The 19,016-nt window shown below is 42.5% G+C and overlaps 1 protein-coding gene across 1 annotated transcript in view; it reads right to left on the reverse strand.

Annotated features, from left to right (window-relative positions):
* Positions 1-17,941, reverse strand: part of GPR39 (G protein-coupled receptor 39) — a 75,406-nt gene extending 57,465 nt beyond the window's left edge. The window contains exon 1 of the mRNA XM_005519620.3: positions 16,733-17,941. Coding sequence (XP_005519677.2) covers positions 16,733-17,600 — 868 coding nt within the window. The 5' untranslated portion in view covers positions 17,601-17,941. The remainder of the gene's footprint in view (positions 1-16,732) is intronic.
* Positions 17,942-19,016: the final 1,075 nt, after the last annotated feature.

Consider the following 19,016-nt stretch of genomic DNA (forward strand, 5'->3'; position numbering starts at 1 on the left):
CTCTTACAGAGATTCCAGAGAAACACACAGCAAATCAAAGGATTTTGGTTTTCTTTGTAACCTGGTCTAGTGCTGGATGTCCCTGCCCATAGCAGGCAGTTGAAAAGAGATTTTCTATAAGATCCATTACAGCCCAAAACATTCCTAGATTCTATGAAATCACAGCCTATATAATCACATTTTCCACAAACAAACTATGAAATTAAAGGCAGGGAAGACTTCAAAGAAATTCCCAGTATTATCTGCAGGTACATACCCACACACTGCTGTTCAGCCAGCTGGGGAGAAAGAGATTGCAGGTAGGGCAAAATGAAGACCAGTCTCCAAAAATTGTTTAATTACTAATTTTTGAACTCAAATCAAGTGCCATGAGTAAACTGCATATGTTTATCCCATTCAGAGGTCTCACATGTTTGTTCATTGCTGCTTGACCTAGACCTGGCATATTGGTGGAGACAGAAAGGAGGGGAAAGGAGAGAGAGTTCAGCTTAATTTATTCAGATACAGATATCATGGGCTCAGAAAACCTGCACTATTAGCATCAGATGATGGTCTTTTCAAAAGTCAAAAATATCTGGTTGTGCAGCAAGCATTAAAGTGACACATCACCCCCAGAAGTGGCTGCTCCTGTGGAGTGATGTGTGCCTGAAATAAACTGCGCGGTTTCTTCCTCTCTCAGTTTCATCACATTCCAAGCAATTCCTTTGCATGTGAAACTGCATGGTAGAAATTATCCAACTCAGGATATTTCATGGTTCTATGATTCTATAAGGCCTACCCTCCACGTGCCACAGGCTGTTTACCCTCCTAAATGCACAAAGTTTAATGCAGCGGTGTGTCTGGATGTGCAGTTCTCTGAGCAAACAAAGCTGCAGGCTGTCCCTGCATTACTCCAAGACACAATCAGACAAAACAGGCTCACCCAGGAGAGCTGCAGTCAGTCCATTTGGAAATACGACTGCCCATCAATGACAAACCAGGGACTCTCCAAAGCAAATACTTGGACTATTGCTCAGGCTCAAGGTGGAAAAAAAAAGCCTCCCAACAGCTCCATGCTCAAATGAAGGTGAGAAAGTGCTTAAAGCAGAAAAGTCCCATATCTAAGAGAGATAAAAATGAAGACTCTTCAAATGCAGATCAGGAAGAGATGAGGTTTCAGAACACTGCCAAGGGAAAAATACAAACGGGCTCAGCACAAGTTATATTAAGGAGTTTTCTTAAGAGAAACAAAGCCTTTGTCTAGTTCAATCTGCAAATATACAGAATTTATTTTTCCTCTGAGCAGCTACAAGCTAGTGCAAATAATCCTCTTCGTTATCCAACACCAGCATCAGAGGTGGCTGACAATGAATGTCTACTAGCAGCATTTCTTGCTACTCAGATCCACTTCTCCTTTTCAGGAAATGCAAAACTGAGTAACCTAAAACTTGCTACACAATTTTCATGGAGCCTCTGGTTCTCAGAAGCAGCTGGGCCACTTTTCTACTCTAAATAAACATTTCTTATCTACTTTCAAAATATTTGGTACATGCACTTGAAATGTAAATTCTCTGTTAATGAACATTAGAGGAGATCAGCTTTATATGTCAAATTTCCTCCTCACCATTCCTTCTGGCTCTATGTAGATCTTGCAGGTTTTGACATAGAAATTATTTGTTCTTGTCTGTACAGTGAGTACACTGTGGGCACCTGGTCTCAGACTGGGCTCCAAAACACTGTTTTGTAATAAATAAACTACCAGTTACATCACTGAAGTGCCTACATTTTTACAACCCAGTGCTGCTTCCGCTAAGTCAGAGGCTGCCTGGTGTCATTGTTCTCAGATGCTGGTGGGTCTAAATGAGCAGCTTACAGGTGCTTTGAATTTTTTTTTAACTTGTTATTATGGCATAATTGGTTGCTTGCAGATTTAAATTTTATTCATGAATTTTCTGCACATCTGCAAAATGTGGAAGATTTATTTTAGCCTGTCTTTTTACAACTGGTCTGAGGATGAAATGCAACTTTGCCATAAAGTTCACCAGCTGCAGAATTTTTCTTCTGTCCCATAATACTCCTTAGATGAGGTTCAAGTGCTTTAGCAGGGAAACTTCAGAGCAGATTCTTTTTTATTTTCCTCCAGCTTTTAAGTGGTGTATGTTCCTCCCTGGGTACCTACACAGAACTTGCAAATACTAATGAGAGCTGTGTGTGTTCCTGTGGGAAGGCAGACCTAATACTGAAACTCTGCTCTGCTACATGCTCACCTCAATGGTTTCATTTGTTTTGGCTAGAGGTGTCTATGACTTAGTCATTAATCCCAAAATAGAATTATCATACTGAAGTGATAGTTAATCTAAAACGGTGCTTCTACATTTGAAATAATAATATTGTGTTTAAGAATCTCAGTTTCTTTTCCTCCACACAAAATTTTACATGCCTTTAGGGACGACTACCAAGCATGAGGAAATAAAGTGCTGCCAGACCAAAGAAGACTCCAATTGGACCTTAAATAATGTAAACCTAGTGAATAACTTTTAACCAGGTTAAAGGTATTTCTTTAATAAGCTGTCCAACAGCCAGCTTATTAAAGTTTAAAGGAGGAACAACAAGGAACAAGCCTGAAAAACCTCCACACCTTCACAGCTCCTGGACACCTCTGACTGCAGCCAGAGTCAGCTCACTTTTCTGCCAGTCTTTCCACACCCCGAGGACAGGTGGCTGGAGAGAAAAGAAGATGCAATTTTTGCAAGGATGGACCTAGAGAGAGCAACTTAACCTGCTTGGCATTGCTAACAACACAGCCTCTGCAGGCAAGTGGAGAATAAATTCTCATTAGCCCAACGTAACAGGTAAGGCTAATGCATACAAGTCACTTCATGGTGATCTGCTGGAAAATAACTGTCAGCCAAAGCACCCTGATCCACCTGGTGTCACAATAAAGCAAAGTGGCTTCACCCATGTGAAATTTTATATGAAAAACGGTTTTGTTTTGCACAAGCTATCAATTTCTAATTTAATTATGCTGAATATTGAATTCTACTTGTGTAAACACAAATTGTCAATACATTATTTCGCGCCTAAGGATTTTAAGTCCTTTCCTGTGAGACGATGCATCACAGTTTATTGAATATCTATAGCATTGACCAATTTTTCTTCTTTGCCTGTATACCAGAATTACTTCTTGTAAAATACTTATTTTAAAACTCAGATGATGACAAAGATATGTCCCCAAAGTTATTTCAAGGATACACTTAAAAATCCCCCAAACTTTTAGTAATAAATAAGTTGCATGTTCATAGGATAGAAAGCAGAATAATTATTCAACTGCTTTAAATAAATTGTGGTACCCTAATGTTAATCAGCTTTAGTAACCTCAAAAAAAAAAGAAGTGAATGTACATTCATTTATATTCATTAACTAGGCAGGTTTTCTATTTTAGGAAAGCAGAGGGGTTATCATGAGACTTTTGTTTCTATTCCTCCCATAGAACATCAGTCCTTGGATCAAAAGCATGATGTTTTACTTCAAACAGATTTTTCCATGCTTCAGAATTTTCTCCTCAAAACCACATTGAGCAAAAATGATCAGAACCATCGATACATTGAAATAGTAGGAAAATTAAATAAAGAAGATTTGAACCCTAGGGACACTTGGCTTTCTCAGTGCTGCTTCAAGGAATAAAGTATTTGAAAATTGTGATATAAAGATGGCAATTATTCCTGACCTGAAATGACTTGAAAGCAGAGTTCAGTAGAGTTCAGCCACCAAAGTTTTTGCCACCCAAAATCTGAAATCCTGTTAGCCCTTCTGAATTCCATGTGATGGTCTCCAGTGAACACTGACAAACATGGTGTTTGCCCCACTCTCCAGGCTCTTGGGACTTTTGCTGGACAGGTCTTTTCCCAAAATGTGCCTGATTCTGCTCAAAGACTAAACCAGACAAGCCAAAAACCCACCCTGCTGCTCAGTGAGAGCAACAGAGGTGTGCCAAGTGAACTGGTGAGAGTGGCTACTCCTAATCAGCCAACACCCCCACATAAATATGTTTATATACACACATCCGTGGGTGCCTATAGACACAGACCATTCCAGCATCCCCTGGTGTCAGAAAGCCCCATTTGGTGGTGTCAGGTGAACCCTGAGGGAAGCAGAGATGGTGTATCTCTCAGCTGGCTGCTTCCTTTGAGCTGACTCCAGGTACTGGGCCTTGCATGCCAAGGTCCAATACACAACGTGTATACACTTAAGGGAGGGTTTGCTGATCAGTGCCAATCAGAGAGTAAAATATTCCTTTGATACAAGAGGTAAATCCAGGTCATCTTGGCTTCTCTTGAGCCTTTCAGTGCTGCTGACCATCTGCTTTCTTCTGCAGGACAGGCTAGTGGGCAGGAGAGGCAAGGAGCACACCATAAATTCACTTTCAGAGTGAGAAAAAACCCTTCCCAATGAGTGCTCTGTGTTCTAAGGCAAAGAGAATGAGAAAACGAAGCATCACAAGACATCACAGAAAAATACATATTTTCCTCCTATCTTTGTGGTTTTTAATTTGCGGGGTGTTAAATTGGAGGGGTGTTTTGTTTTGGTTAATTCATTTGGTTCCACTTGGGTTTTTTGGGGTTTTTTTTCGTTATTTTTAAGGCAGTTGTTCATTAGAATGTAGCAGAGCATCCTGCTTTTGATGAAGCGCAGTGGCCAAGGGGTCAGACTATCAGTTTCAAGCAATATAAGACAATTCAAGTGAAAAGTGATATATCTGAAAGACAGAAAATAAAATGCAGAGCTTTATTACCAAGAAGGTGAACCAGAAAATAGCATACAAAGATATACAGGCAATTCAGTAGTAAGGAGAGAGGGGAACTAACCTAAGCACTGCCATGGACAGGAATCCCAGCCAGGGCTCAGACCACATAATGAGAAGGACTGTTCCCCAAAATTACTTGGACTAAAATCAAAAATCTTTAATTTTTACTGATGCTATTAAATTTAATTAATGCAGTGGAGCTGTCTCATGCCCCTAGAGGCCCCTGGCACAAATGCCAGCTCCAAGAGCAGAGCATTCCTGTCTGATTTCCATTCCCAACCAGAACCATCAGTGCCCACTGCAGTTCCCTGACACTGCCCATGCAGTGTGGGAAAGCTGCTTTCCTCCTGACATCTTCACAAATTTGGGAGCAATTCTTCACCTTGATTGTTAAAGACTAAACCAAAACAACCGTAATCAATTACAGCATTCAAGGCCCAGTAGGAAATTTAAAAACGAGCTCTCAAGGTCAGGGATTCAGTGGAAATAGATCCTTGCTGACAAGAGGCAGAGCTTCCCTGAGCTGATGGCTACATCTGCAGGACAGCTGCACCACGTGCATTTTCAGCATGTTGGAGCAGCAAACAGGAACACATGGAGCCGACTGGCAGCACACAGAAGGGTTAACCTTACATTCCACGACAGAACTTAACCCAAATAAGGTCTATGATATCGAGTCTGAAGGGAAAAGAAATCAATTCTGGTTCCCGTGGGTAGGATTTCACCACTTGATTAGAGAAAGAAATGAATCTTTAAAGCATACTTACAGGAAAGGTATTTTCCATTTGCATGAAAGATGGGGATGGCTGCATCCCAAGTTAATGAAATCAAGTCTTCTGTGCCTGTTTGAGGATTTCATCTCTTTGAATTATGCAAATATCAAATATAGCTTCATTGTATAAAACTTCAAAATGAGAATGTTTTCCATATATATCCTGGGGGGCCAAAATAATATCCCCACTTCCCAAACTTAACATTGTTTCATTGAAGGCCAGAAAGAGGTTATGAGTTTGTCCTACAGCATTGTGTTCCAGCTGTGACAGTCAATTTAGAGGACATTCCTGCCTGTCAGCAAATAAACATTAAGTCATTTTAAATTTCACCTCCGTTTGATAAGGTTAAAGCAATTCTCTCTTGGAGATAGGGGCTCAGAGGCAGGGTTTTGAGCACAGGGAGGCTGACAGCCATGTGGGCTTGGAGAGGGGCACCAGGGCAGCCTGGCAGAGCAGATCTGGGCAGCAGTGGGATATCTTACCCTTGATTCAGAGACCAGAACATGCAGGAAATGGTTCCTTCACCTACAGGCAGGGATCTGGATGCGCACCAAAGGGGATTTGTGCGGTCCCAGGCCACCTTCCTGAAAGTTTCCTTTTGGCAAAAGGTGTTTGAAAGGTATGTGAAAATGTTCAGTTTGCTTAGGCTTGCTGGACCTTGCAAGTTCAGCAGTCTCCCGAAGGAGGATGTGGAGTCACACAGGCCACTCCAAGGAGCACCAAACATGACTTTTTCATTCCAACCTTTTCCTTCCAAACCAGTAAAGTCCTTGGCTTTATGGCTAGAGACATGTCTCCACTCCCAGCACAGGCAACCACACCACAGACTTGCAGAAATGATCGCATTCTGTACCCTAGAAACTGAAAAGAGTTCGCTTTCCGCTTGGAAAACTGTCCCAGAACGTGTCCTTCTCATGATTAGAAATGTTCTCATTTCTGTCTGCACTCATTCATGGCCCCCATAGGCCTATTAGTTCTTGTGCCAATGCTCTCATTTAGATCAATGCAGAGAACATGGCAGTGTTTTGTAATATCAGAGTGTTTGCACTGTAGGACAATGTTTCCTAAATTGTCAATATGTTCTTAGTAATAGAAAAGAATGCATTTAAATGTTGGCTTGGACCAAGAGACAAATAGAAAGGGGATGTTTGAATTCCAAGTCGCTATCAAAAAGCTTTTTAGAATTCAGTAGAAGTGTGTATGAGCAGGAGGTAGGAAAAGGGAAGGGAATCAAGCCAACGGAAAGCTTCAGTCTCCAGACATTAACTTTTAACAATGAGTTCCCAAGGCTGCCTCCAAGTACACCAGGTGGGGAAATTTTCTAAGAAAGGGCACAAGAGAGGCACTGAAGGCAAGAAGAGGGATACAGTCACAAACCTCCACAGGCACATCCAGCTGAGGGGGGATGGACCTTTGTGCCCACCACACCAGCAGGCTGCAGTTTCAGAACTTTCTCATTTTTCTCTTCTATTGCTGTTTTTTGGTTGGTTTGGGGGTTTTTTTGTTTGTTTGTTTGTTCTTATAGAAAATCTATAGTCAGCATGGATTCAAAGCTCTTTAAATTTGGACTTAATCAAGGGTAGTACAACTTTCAGACTCGAGTCTCTAAGCTGAAGGTGTGCGGGCTGGAGGGAACATTCTTGCTCTGCAGCTGGAGGCAATTGCAAACTGCTTGACATAACCTGACTTAAACAGGCTGGGCTCCTTGGGCAGTGTCTGAACATGCACTGCAAGAGTGCCAGGCCTCACTCACTGCACAGTGAGCTCAGAATGATTGTGCCCAGTCACTCTGCAGACAGCTGCTTCTGAACCTCTTTTGCAAGGTTTCCAAACCAGATCTTCCTCTTTCCTTGGCACTCCCTGCCCCACTGTACTTACAGATAACTCAAAGCCAGCTGTATTCTTCTGTTTGCTACATTAAACAATGCAACCTCTTTTCAGCTTCTGTTAAAGATCTGTCTCTCCATCTCCAGCCACTTGAGTAGCTTTTTTCCTCCAACCTCAATATGGGTAGTTACACATTGCAGTTTTTCAAAAGTTTAAAAACAAATATATTCTAAACCATTAAACTTCAATAGCTGTGTTACCCCTCTAGAATCATCATCGAAGATTTCAAAAGTTTGTATAGGTCTGAATACATACTTTTACACATTTTGGCAGAAGTTGATGTCATCACTACTAGCATTAGGGCTTAGGTATTTTGGCTTTCAAGACAAAACAATCCCTTAAATACAATCTTTTGAACACCTGTGACACAACCCATTTCATCCATTTTAGGCAAGGATTTCTTTCAAGCAATCAGAAAGGTTTGTTGAGTGAATGTATGACAGAAAGCCAGAAGGCTTTTAGCAATTTCACTGTCTGAAGGACAAGGGCAAGCACCAGCATGCTTTTGACTTCTGTTTGACCTTCACCACACAACGCTGGCTCTTATCTAATGGTTAAAACCTGACATGTTAAAAGTTGTGTTCACAAGAAAGGCTGTTTGAATATCTGTGTACTCTGTTGCTGACGTACTGCAATCTTTAGCTACCTTAAAACTTTTATTTTGGTTTGGTCTTAGCAGATTCAAGAATTCTCCTCTATAGATATCTGTGAGCATTAGTAAGAGATTCAGGTGGTGACGACCTTCATTCTCAGTGTCTTTATGGGACAAATGTCAGCTCTATTTTCAAACTCAGGGAGCTCCAAAGTTGTCTTTATTGGAGAGAAAGACAATGTGAGGCATAGGAATTAAAATTCAGCAAGGACTAGAGCTTATCAAATGAGACATTTTGGTGTACACACAACAGAAGTAACACACCCAGAAATGAACACATGAACACCTTTCTTTTTTTCTTGAAAAGTTTACAATTTAGGGGCAGAAGGGTATAGGGAAAAATAACCAAAATTTGAGGGAGAGCATTTCAACCCTTTTTTTTTTTCCCCTGTCTACTCAAAATTTTTGTTCTACCATCTTAAAAAGCTCATGTTCCTGGCTAAAGGCAGACAGATTACATGTCTGGTTTTGCATATACAGAAAGTTTCATAGCAGACATTCTGGGACAGACCTAGGACTCATCTGCCCAATATTTTCTCTCTGAGATGATTCCACATAGAGATCTGCAGGAGAAGGTACAAGGGATATTCCTGTACTATTCACACCGAGATCTTGGCAGCCAGCAGTATCAGGACTTTCTAGAGTAGAGACTATGTCTTGTTCTTGACAGCACAATCCTTCAAGGTTACACTTAACCTCTTTAGGAGCTCCTTCTTAAATCTGGCCTCCACAACAGTGAGTTTCACAATTCAAATTTTGTGCCTTATGGCAAAAGGACTATAATAATTGCAGTTACAGCAATCTAATAGAAGGCATATGTATATACTGAACTCCAGGGATTTGGTTATGAAGGAGCAATCAAGATCTTCTGATATTTCTTCAAGTCAAAATCACCTTCAGCAGCACCATATCAGACGTAACACAAAAACAAAAGTCTGGGCATGAGGTGGCTGCTCATTTAGCTGTGGAAGACAATCATTACACTGCACAAAAAGCAAGCTGGCAGTAATACATGGAGGAGCAAATCAAGGTGGATTTGCAGAAATGCTGCATGAAAAGGAACAAAATATTTACACTCCCCTCTGAAAGGGGCTGAGCTCTTTTGCAAAGTTCAGCTAGAGATTGGAGCAGATGTTACCTAATCAAACATGGGAAAAGAAAGCCATTTACACCGAGGACAAGGATGGATGGCTAAGAAATGCTATTTTCTCTAATGCACCCCTGTTGTTTTTATACTGATGATTAAAGTTTAGTTTCCTGGTAATTGTTACACATGTGTAACAATTGTGGTTGTCAAGTGCTTTCCCAGTGCTCACAGAACTCTCCCTGCATGTTTCTGTAACAGCATACACCTGCTGACCTCATAGCTGCATCTCAACCTAAATTCCTCATCCTAAAAATTGGTAAAAACAAAAATGCTGTGTGCTTTTAACAGGAATTTAATGGAACAAGGAGAAGCTTACAGACAGCTTAAGAGGAAATATGGAAAAGTTAGCTCATCACAGTACCAGACCTCTTTGAGTTTCACCTTTGCTTGTAAGTCACAATTCAGAAGATTAAAAGGTTCTTAGCAGACTCATTTAATCCATAATATTCTGACCTTGATATTACTCATCCATGAATAGCAGAGATCAGAAGGATTACTGCTTTCTCACCTAAGCAGTATAAGCGTGCTTATGATGCCCTCAAAAAAGGCTGAAACACTGCTACAGCACCTTGTGCCAAATTTGAATTTGAAATCTTCACTGTTTATCTTCAGTGGTTTAGGAACTCATCTGGTACAATGAAAGGAAGAAGTCTTTAAGGCATTGGTCAGTTCTCAAGTTTCTTACACAAAGTTGCCTCCAGTAAACCAAGAGGTTATGTAGCATAATCACAGGATCATGGAATGGTTTGGGTTGGAAGGGACTGCAAAGCTCCTCTTGCTTCAACGCCCTGCCATGGGCAGGGACACCTTCCTTCAGACCAGGTTGCTCCAAGCCCTGTCTAACCTGGCCTGGGAGCCTTGTCCAAGTCCCTTTGGAAGTCATCCTGTCCTTCAGGTGTGCCAACCACACCACTCAGCCTGGTGCCATCTGCAGATGTGCTGAGGGTGCACTCGACCCCTCTGTGCCATTAATTAAGATAATAAATAACAAAATTGAAAGCTTCACTAACAAATGCACAGATATTAAAGTTCTTCCCCATTAAAATTCACAGGCTTGCAATCATTGTTAAAAGATAATGGACCCAACATCAGATAGGAAAACAAAAGATTTAATTACGGGAAATGTGGCATAATTTGAATATGAAACAACAGAGAATTAGATAATGCATTTAGCTTTCACAGGTGAAGATTCCAATAAATTATCTGTGAACTTCCCACAAATGACTCCTACCTACTGAAACTGGGGAGTTGCAAGAGCAATCTACATTTGAGATGGCATCTTGCTTAGAAGAGAGAGCAAGAAAACAGAGAAAAACTGGGAAATTAATGCTTAAGACAATAATCTCTTGACCAAAGAATAAGGGCAGTAGACCAAAATTTATGAGACAGGGTTCCCTATTACAGTGCTGCTGTGTTTGTCTGAGGGCGTCTCCCTAAATCCACTTCATACCTGTAGCAACATCTGTGTTTCTCCACTTTGAGAGAAATAAATCTTCCTGCTTTCTTATTCACACCAAAGAAAAAGACATTTTCCAAGGCTTGTAAGAAAACATGTCTTGGGGAGGGTTTGCCATGATAGAGTGTATTTTTCAGAAGCTGAGGTGACACAGCCTGTCCTCAACTCCAAAGGCAGCAGTCCCCTGCCTGTTTCTTGGCTCATGTTACCACAATGAGAGACATTGCCTTCACTTCCCTAATTCCTTCTCTTAGCATTTACCTAGGAGTGCCAAAAGAACCAAGGGCCACTGGGTTTATTAACTACAGCTTGCAAGTGGGAAAGAGAGAGAGATTAATAATATTAATTTTAAGGCCAACATGGGTAATGGTCCTTAATGAGGCTTAAAGTCTTTGGGCAGCTGTAAGTATAGGGCAGAAGTTCTTCAGGAATCTTAGCTGTGCACTTTTTCTCTGGGCAGCACAGATGCTGAAGCATAAAGAGTCAAAACCTGTAGGTCCCTACAGACCAGGTGAAATCCCAGCTTCCATGTAAGCATCAGGTCAAAGACAGAGTGGCCACAACTTTAATAAAGCTCCAGCAAAGCACTCATTGTCCTCATGGGATTCTCATGCAGAAACAGCACTCAGGCATCCCCAGAGACTCTATCTGCCAAGGTATGGTATATGGGAATTGTGTGGATTACATTAGTGGTGAATCTGAGCCTCTGACTACAGTATTTGAGGAGTGAGGTTGTTTTCCAAGCTGCAGACTTTTCATGCTGAAGCAATTTTTAAGTACTCTAATGCAAAGTGTAATCACACATTGATTTTTCCATTAAAACTACAAAAATCTTAAGTACCTTGGGGGGTGCTGCCCTCAATTAGTCCCTATTCTTCGATTCTATTTCTCTTGGTGCTGTTTTGCCATCCCTCAGTGTAGGAGGAAAGGAAGACTGTCCACTTATGTCGACAGCACAATCTTCTATTACATGAGTCCAGTTAAAAGCAGGAGTAGATAAATTGCTTTCTGTACAATAGGGAGGAAAATTATGCTGGACTCTCCCTGTGTTCCTTTTTAAACTGCTGTGTGGGAAACCTGAACATACAGATGTCTGGATTTTGGAAGCTTGCCTTGAATCTATTTTACTGTGCATTTTTTTTTTTTAACTGACAGAAGTTCCCCCGCTCTTCAGAGGAGATTATTTGTACACAATTGCCCTGAGAAGCCATCATCCCTCACTGCATCCTTTCCATTGTCACCTGTTGAATAGCTGAGCTTGGGTTTTGTGCTACCAGCATTCAACAGCACTGATTGGTTTTGTCGTGACGCCAGGTTAATGCTTTTGCAAAGAAGAGGAAGACAAATTTTACTGAACACCAGCAGGAAAATAATTTGCTTTTATCACTTTTCCAAGAAATAGGACCTAAAAGAAAAGACTTACTAGTTACAGAGGGTGGATGCCCCAAACAACTGAGTGGCCAGGCCCTGGTCTGTTGGAGTGTTTCATGTTCCCTGCCACCCATTTCAGGGCACTGAGCCTCCTGCTTCTCTTGTGGAATTCAAAGCCTTGCTCAGGAAAACATGGATGGAATCACCATACAAAAGATGGAGAGATTAAAATCATATCAGCCTACAGTGTACTCATCTTCAGACACATCTGCAGCAAAGTGCCTGAAGAAAGGCAGCTCCATGGAATGATTAAAGAGATGAACCAAGAGGAGTCAGTGAAGCTGAGTTTAAAGAACATGGGCTGGAGCTGTGTTCTGGAATCTCATAAACTAGGTTATTCTTTCCATTTTTGTTCTATCCCTAACCCTTACCTATTTCAGTAGGGAAAAAACCCAGCCAAACCAGTCTATGAAGAAGCATCTAATTTTCCTGTAACAGAAGTCCTACTATTATCAGATTACACTGTGCCTGAGTCATATCTAGATGACAACCATGTATTTTTCAGAGCTACTTGAAGTACTCTGAAGTAATTTGTCTCCTGAAATTTGCCAAGTGCCTTACAAAATGCACTTCTTTAATGATCTTTAGGAAGGCTATTCCTACACACAATACCTTTATTCTGAGCAGAGCATTAAACTGCCAGCAGCAGTATATGGGAAGAAAATGGTGCTCCATCTCAGGTTCTAAGAGATCCTTTGAAGTTCTGAGTCAAGGTTTTACCTAGTTTCAGCTTATGGCTTGGTACAGCTGTTTGTGGTGTTTACAGAGGCTTTGGTGCTTTTACAGAGTAGCCTGCCATTGTTTTAACAACAGCCACCAAAAAAGTGGCATGGCCTTGGTCAGGTCTGACTTCTGCCTAGCTTTTCCAACCCTTCCCTCCTGCCCATTTTCTTTTTTCTTTTTCCCCTTAGAGACAGGGACTCTTATTCCATGGCACACACCTGAGCCTCAGTAAAGCCCCTGGCTGCTCTTGCCCTGTAAAGCAGACCACACCTGAAGCTGTCTGTGTCATACCACATCACAGGAAACCACCACTGCTACTCCCCTCAGGTTGACACTCAATGTATTTGACACACTTAAGTATTACATGACAAAAAAATTTAAAAACCACCATTACACTGCTTTTCTCAGATGCAGGCACTGCCATGGGTTATAACAAATTCCCTTGCCTGCTTATTAAAAGAGCTGTCGGATATCTGCTGTCCAGGCAAAATTCATCCTACATCATAGTCCCAAAGCAGAAAAGTTGCAGTTCTGTAGAGGTGGGAAAGAGAGAACAGTGGGAATTTCCTGCCTCTCATGTCCCAGGGGAGCTGGTGGTGCTGGACTGGTACCAACAGGGCCTGCAGCTCAGCTCTGGCTCCTGCACACTGCTGCAGCTACAGCAGTGCCTTAATGCACCTCCACCAACACTTCCATAGCAGCCAGATTGCTTTGATATTTCTCTTTTCTGGAGGGAACATCTCAGAAAAGATGGATGTTTCATCATGGACAGAAAAATGCCGCCCAGAGGTCAACTGGCAAAGCACCCACCATGCCCAGCAGCCCCACTCAGAGGATCTGTGGAAACAGAGAAGTGTTGCTCCAAAGGGCCAAGTGGAAGTGTATAATACAAAGAAAGAGGATGTAGCAGAACTAATGGACTCTTATTTTAATGTCTGTACTGTAGGCTTGAGGCTGCTTTATGCAAAATGATCAAGGCTTTTAGGAGAAACTCAAACTGAAGCTGCCAAGGGAAACATCACAGAAGCTTTAGAATTGATGTCTTTTTCAGCTGGGGTCACCAGAACTCACTTTGCTGTAGGGTGCAAGTTGAGGTGAGTCAGATGCAGTGTGACGACAGCTGTTTTTGTACAAAAGTGCTTCTGGACAATGACCAGGTTAAGGAGGGTGGAGCCATGGCCAGTGATCAGGCACTGCTGGTGGTGCTTTCCCTCCAGCAGCTTCTGTGGAGGCTCATCCCCTTTCCCAGTGTTAACACTTCCTAAAGGTTCTTGACTTGCTTTCTGCTATGGAAGCATTCTTTTTGTAATGTTTATAATTATTGCACCACTTGGAGCTCTCTTTTACAGACCCCTTCTTTTACATTCCCTTTCTGTGTTTGCTACAACCCACTTATAATATTTATAATTATAAGATATATGCTCTCCACTCACCCTCTCTTGAGAGTTCTCTGCTACAGTGCAGGGGCCTCAGCTCAGGTGTTGGAGCAGCAAGAGGTCCCCAGTGGCACCTTGTGACCATTTAGGTGACCCCTGCCTTCATGGCCATAGGAGAAAGATGATCAAGTAGCCACAAAGATTAAATTGATCCCTGTCAGGGTGCGTCAAGCATATGAAGAGGTTTCAAACACTGTTAAAAGCTTGCATTCATGAGAGTCATCAGCCAAATGTTTTCAGATATATTACAGCTACCCAGTGGTGTCACCCCATCCAGAGCTCCCCCTGCAAGCACCAATACCACCTGTGGCAAGCAATCTTTCAACATTTACAATTAATTTCCATGAATGTTCTCAAGTGCCACACAATAACATGACACTAAAAAAGCAGTAGTTCCTCCCCGTGTCATCCTCTATTTAGCTTTTTCTCGTAGTCAGATTTATGATTTTAATCTCCATTTTATAGAACTTATCACTTTTAACAACCAGAAGAAAATGCTAAATTGTTTTTATTGCTGTTAGATGTACAGACATGATGCTATATACTGTCATTTACATTTCACATTAAAAGTGAAATATGCTGTGAATGTGCAAGTATTGGTTTTAATTTGACCCATCTGTTAAATGAAAAACAAAGAGGACTTCTAAATCACAATGTTTAAATTCAGCGATTTGTAAACAATTTATGTTCATCTCTTCTGGGTTAAAACTGCCCTAAAGCACCACTCTTATGAAATCTCCAAATTAAATTGTTTTGCATTGTTCTCAGAAATGCAAGCTGGAGTTTCTTCCTCCTCAGTTTATTAATTTATTCCCCAAGCCAAGTAAATTAGCAAGACTCGTATTAAGTGTCTTGCCACTGAAATAATTTTGGGGAATTCACACAAGTATCTCCTGGCTCCTGAAAGCTGAGTACAGTGAAGTGTCAGACACACTGGGTGGCAAATTCCCTTATCACAAAGGGCAAACCAGTTGCTTTCATTCACTCAGCACTTCTGCAAGCAGCACTGCATCTGCCTATTCCATGCTATACCAGGAAGAATAATCAAGAAGGGGAGGAGAAGTCAAGACAATTTACCTTCTATCAACCTGGCCAGGACTTGGCTCTTAGACTTGGCTTTAATGTAGCTGTGGTAATGCACAAGGGGAGGGAGATCCACACATATCTAAGGATCCCCCAAGCAGCACTCGAAGAGCAGATCTCTTTTTCTGCTCTGTGCAACAGCTGTATTGAGCTCCACTAAATACAGGGATTTCTGGGGAGGCTCTTCCCCAGAAATCTGTACTGCCACTGGAATGAGGAACTTTTAACAAACCACAGGCGTGGCCTCCCGCCACTTTGTGAGGAGATGATTTCTTCATTTCATGGCAGCCTCAAAGCCTGTGACAGACCATGGCAAAAGCAGGACTAGATGAGGAAGTAGAGAACCCTCAGAAAAAAAAAACAAAACTGAAAAAGAGAAAAAAATGTAATACAAAATCTAGTCGACTTAAAGCTGTAAAAGTGGACAGACCCACGAATTTCAAGTCCCTCTCTGCCAAATCAGTCAGAGCAGCAAAAAGCAACACAGAAATACCAGATCTACTGTGCATTCCTACTCTAGATGGTTCATTTATTATACCCAGCATCATAATAAGCGACCCAACAAAACAGGAACAGTAATGCAGACAGGGCATGATTCAGGGTGCCTGTAAGACTATCAACAAATGTGGAGACTGCATGGATCACTGCCCAGAAAGATTCCAAGCTGGTGAAATGACAGCTTGATTAGTTTTTTTGTCTGACAAATGCAGCAAGAGAGATAAGAATCAAACATAATTTCAGGGTTACAGGCCTTCAAACAGAGCCAGAAAGATTTGTGAGACTGAATCAGCTCTCCAGTCCAGCTTCCTTAATGCTCAAATGCAACACAGCCACAACTGCTGAAGCTAAGAACTCCCCAAGGAGCATCCTGAATTAACAGGGAAATGCCTTCAGAGAGAGACAAGCTTGAGATCTTGCAAGACAGTCTTCACTCCCATCAGCAGCCTTACTAAATACATCCACATTCGTAATTCAGTGGGAAAACATCCAAGTAGAGCTACTTTATATCCAGGCAACTGTTGCCTATTGCTACCCCAAAGGTCAAGCTGCAGCAGCTTGTCACCCATATTGCTGCATGTAGGCATATAATAAAATCCAACAGAAATAGCAGACAGCAAATGGATTTCTCCTTATTTTTCCCTCCCACCTGTTCTAATGACAAAAAAAAATCAAAAACATACAGAAACATCAGGCTTCTTGAAATGCATCATCACAACCAAAAGTATTATCCATCATTTTGTACCACTTTCAAACCCTTTGGGAGAGCTTGGTGAGACATAAATGGAGGTCTCTGGGCTTTCTTCCCAAGTGGAAAGGGGGTAGGGGAGGGAGGGGGAGGCAGAGTGGGACGTGGCTCTTACCCAGGAATAAAGTGATCTGTCTCCTGGAGCTCTTGCCCTCTGAACTTTCATTTTTCCTTAGGTACTGCTCCCGGTGCCTTAGTCCACCCTTCACTGCCACATTTCCTGCCTTGTGGATCATCAGGGCTTTCATCATGCTGTGGCACATGAAGGCGACAGACCCCAGCACGATGATGTACACAGCAAAGGCGCTGAAGACGCTGGCTTGAAACAGAGACCACTTGGAGGAGAGGCTGGTGCAGATGGTCATGTTGTGCTTCAGCTCAGGAATGTAGTGCCTGGGAGTAGGTTTGACACAGGAGCTCGTTCTTTGGTAGCCCTCGATGATCTCCAGGGGATATTCTGTGCCCATGGCAAAGAGCAGGGGCAGAGCCACGATGACAGATGTGCCCCAGACAAAGGCAATGAGCAGCTTCACCGTGCGGGGTCCCGACACAGCCTTGAACTTGAAGGGGTGGCAGATGGCCACGTACCTCTCAAAGCTGAGCGTGGCCACGTGCAGCACGGTGGCATAGCTGCAGGCTTCAAAGAGGAAGTAGTAGAGCTTGCAGGCAATGTTGCCATTGGGGGTGGAAAAGGGGCTCCAGATGGCACTGTAGAATTCCACGGGCATGCCCAGCAGGATGACCAGCAGGTCGGAGCAGGCCAGGCTCACCATGTGGTCAGTGACCTCCTTCTGCAGGTAGCCTTTCCTCTGCAGGATCCTGGTGACTTTGATGGTGATGCTGTTGCCCAAGAGGCCCGCAACAAAGATGCAGACATAAATTAAGGCCAAGGTGATCTTGACCCACAGAGCCACCTCAAACTCCTGGACATGGCTGTGGTCAATGAGATGAGAACAGTCTGAAGTGGGTGTCTCTCCTTCCATGAGCAGTCCCAGGGTGGAGGAAGTGCTCTCCTTCCCTCTCCAACTTCCAAGTTCACAGCAACCAGAGCCTCACTTTGCCCCTGTCCCCAAGCCACACATGTCCGAGCAGTCAGGTATAACGAGTGTGTCTCATCCAGCCACACCTGTGGGGTTTGCTGGTTTGTGGGCAACAGCCTCTGACTCAGTAAGTTAAACAGGAAAGTGTTTCAGCTCTTACCTTTCTTTATAGCAAACACCTCTTACTCTTTTTGGATTTTCCTCCTCCTCCTCCTCCTCCACAGGGTGAAGCCTCTGTTCTCCAGTCCTTCACGGTGGGAACTGCTCTGCTTTCCACCCTTGCCTGTTCCCCAGCAAGCAAAGCAGCTTTTGGTCCTGGCCCCAGCAGAAGGAAGTCAGAGTCTGTGTGGTTACTCTGTTAACCATTAACCAAAATCTTGGCTATCCTTAGTCACTGGCAGCACAGAAGGTTTCGAGAGAGGGAAAAAAAAAAACCAATAAAAAACAAGCCCCTCATATCTGAAATTCACTTCCTGTCACAGGAAGAGGTGTTTCTCCTAAAGCTGTGGTTTGGTTGTCAGGCTGAATGTGTGAATGGCGCTGAAGAGAAAGTATCTCCTCATGAGTGTAAGATTCACTGGGCTTCAGAGTTCATTACTTTATGTGCTACTGCCCACATGCTTCACTACTTCACATTTCCTTTAATGAAGACCTCAGCATCTGCAGTGCTGCTCACAGAGCCTTTGAGGCTGAGACTGATTTACATCAACAGGAGGTTCTGGTTTTCAGCTGCTGCTGAACTGGTAGCTTCCTAACATAACTGGTTAGAATCTAAAGAGGCTTCTTGAAAGTTATAAAATAAGATGGGCTCTAGATTTAGACACAGGAATTGTTTCCCTTCAAGTTTGCATCTTCTCATGTTAGATAACAGAAATAACAGTCATTAATCCCAGTCATGCCAGTGCTTTCAAATACTCTGGAGTAGCAGGGATGCAAATGTTCTCCCCCCTCCTGTGTCTGACCCCAGGGGGAAAGAATTTAATGTAATCTTTAGTTTTAGTTTCAAACCACGGCACTGAAGGCTCCCAAGGTAACCCCTGGAAACATTTAATTAGAGGGTGTGTATATGGATTAGGAAACCTTTAAATTTTGATGCAAAATGGCAGTACAGCTTTTGCAGCTGTAACAGAGAGAGGCTCAGTACACTGATGTGCTCCAGTACCAAATCTAAGAACAGTGGGCTCACAAAGTGATTTTTATTAACTAGACAAGCTCATGTGACACTTGCAGCTCATGATAAAAGAGAACCATTAGGAAGTTGTTATTAAGCAGTCTCCTCACATTCAGTGGTTATCACTGTACCTCAGCAGCCCAAGTACACAATGAACAAAAGATGCCCCAAACAGGATAATCAGCACC

This window comes from Pseudopodoces humilis, chromosome 8 (assembly GCF_049639895.1).
Source record: "Pseudopodoces humilis isolate 2021_Gansu_Grassland_sample_001 chromosome 8, ASM4963989v1, whole genome shotgun sequence".
NCBI lineage: Eukaryota > Metazoa > Chordata > Aves > Passeriformes > Paridae > Pseudopodoces > Pseudopodoces humilis.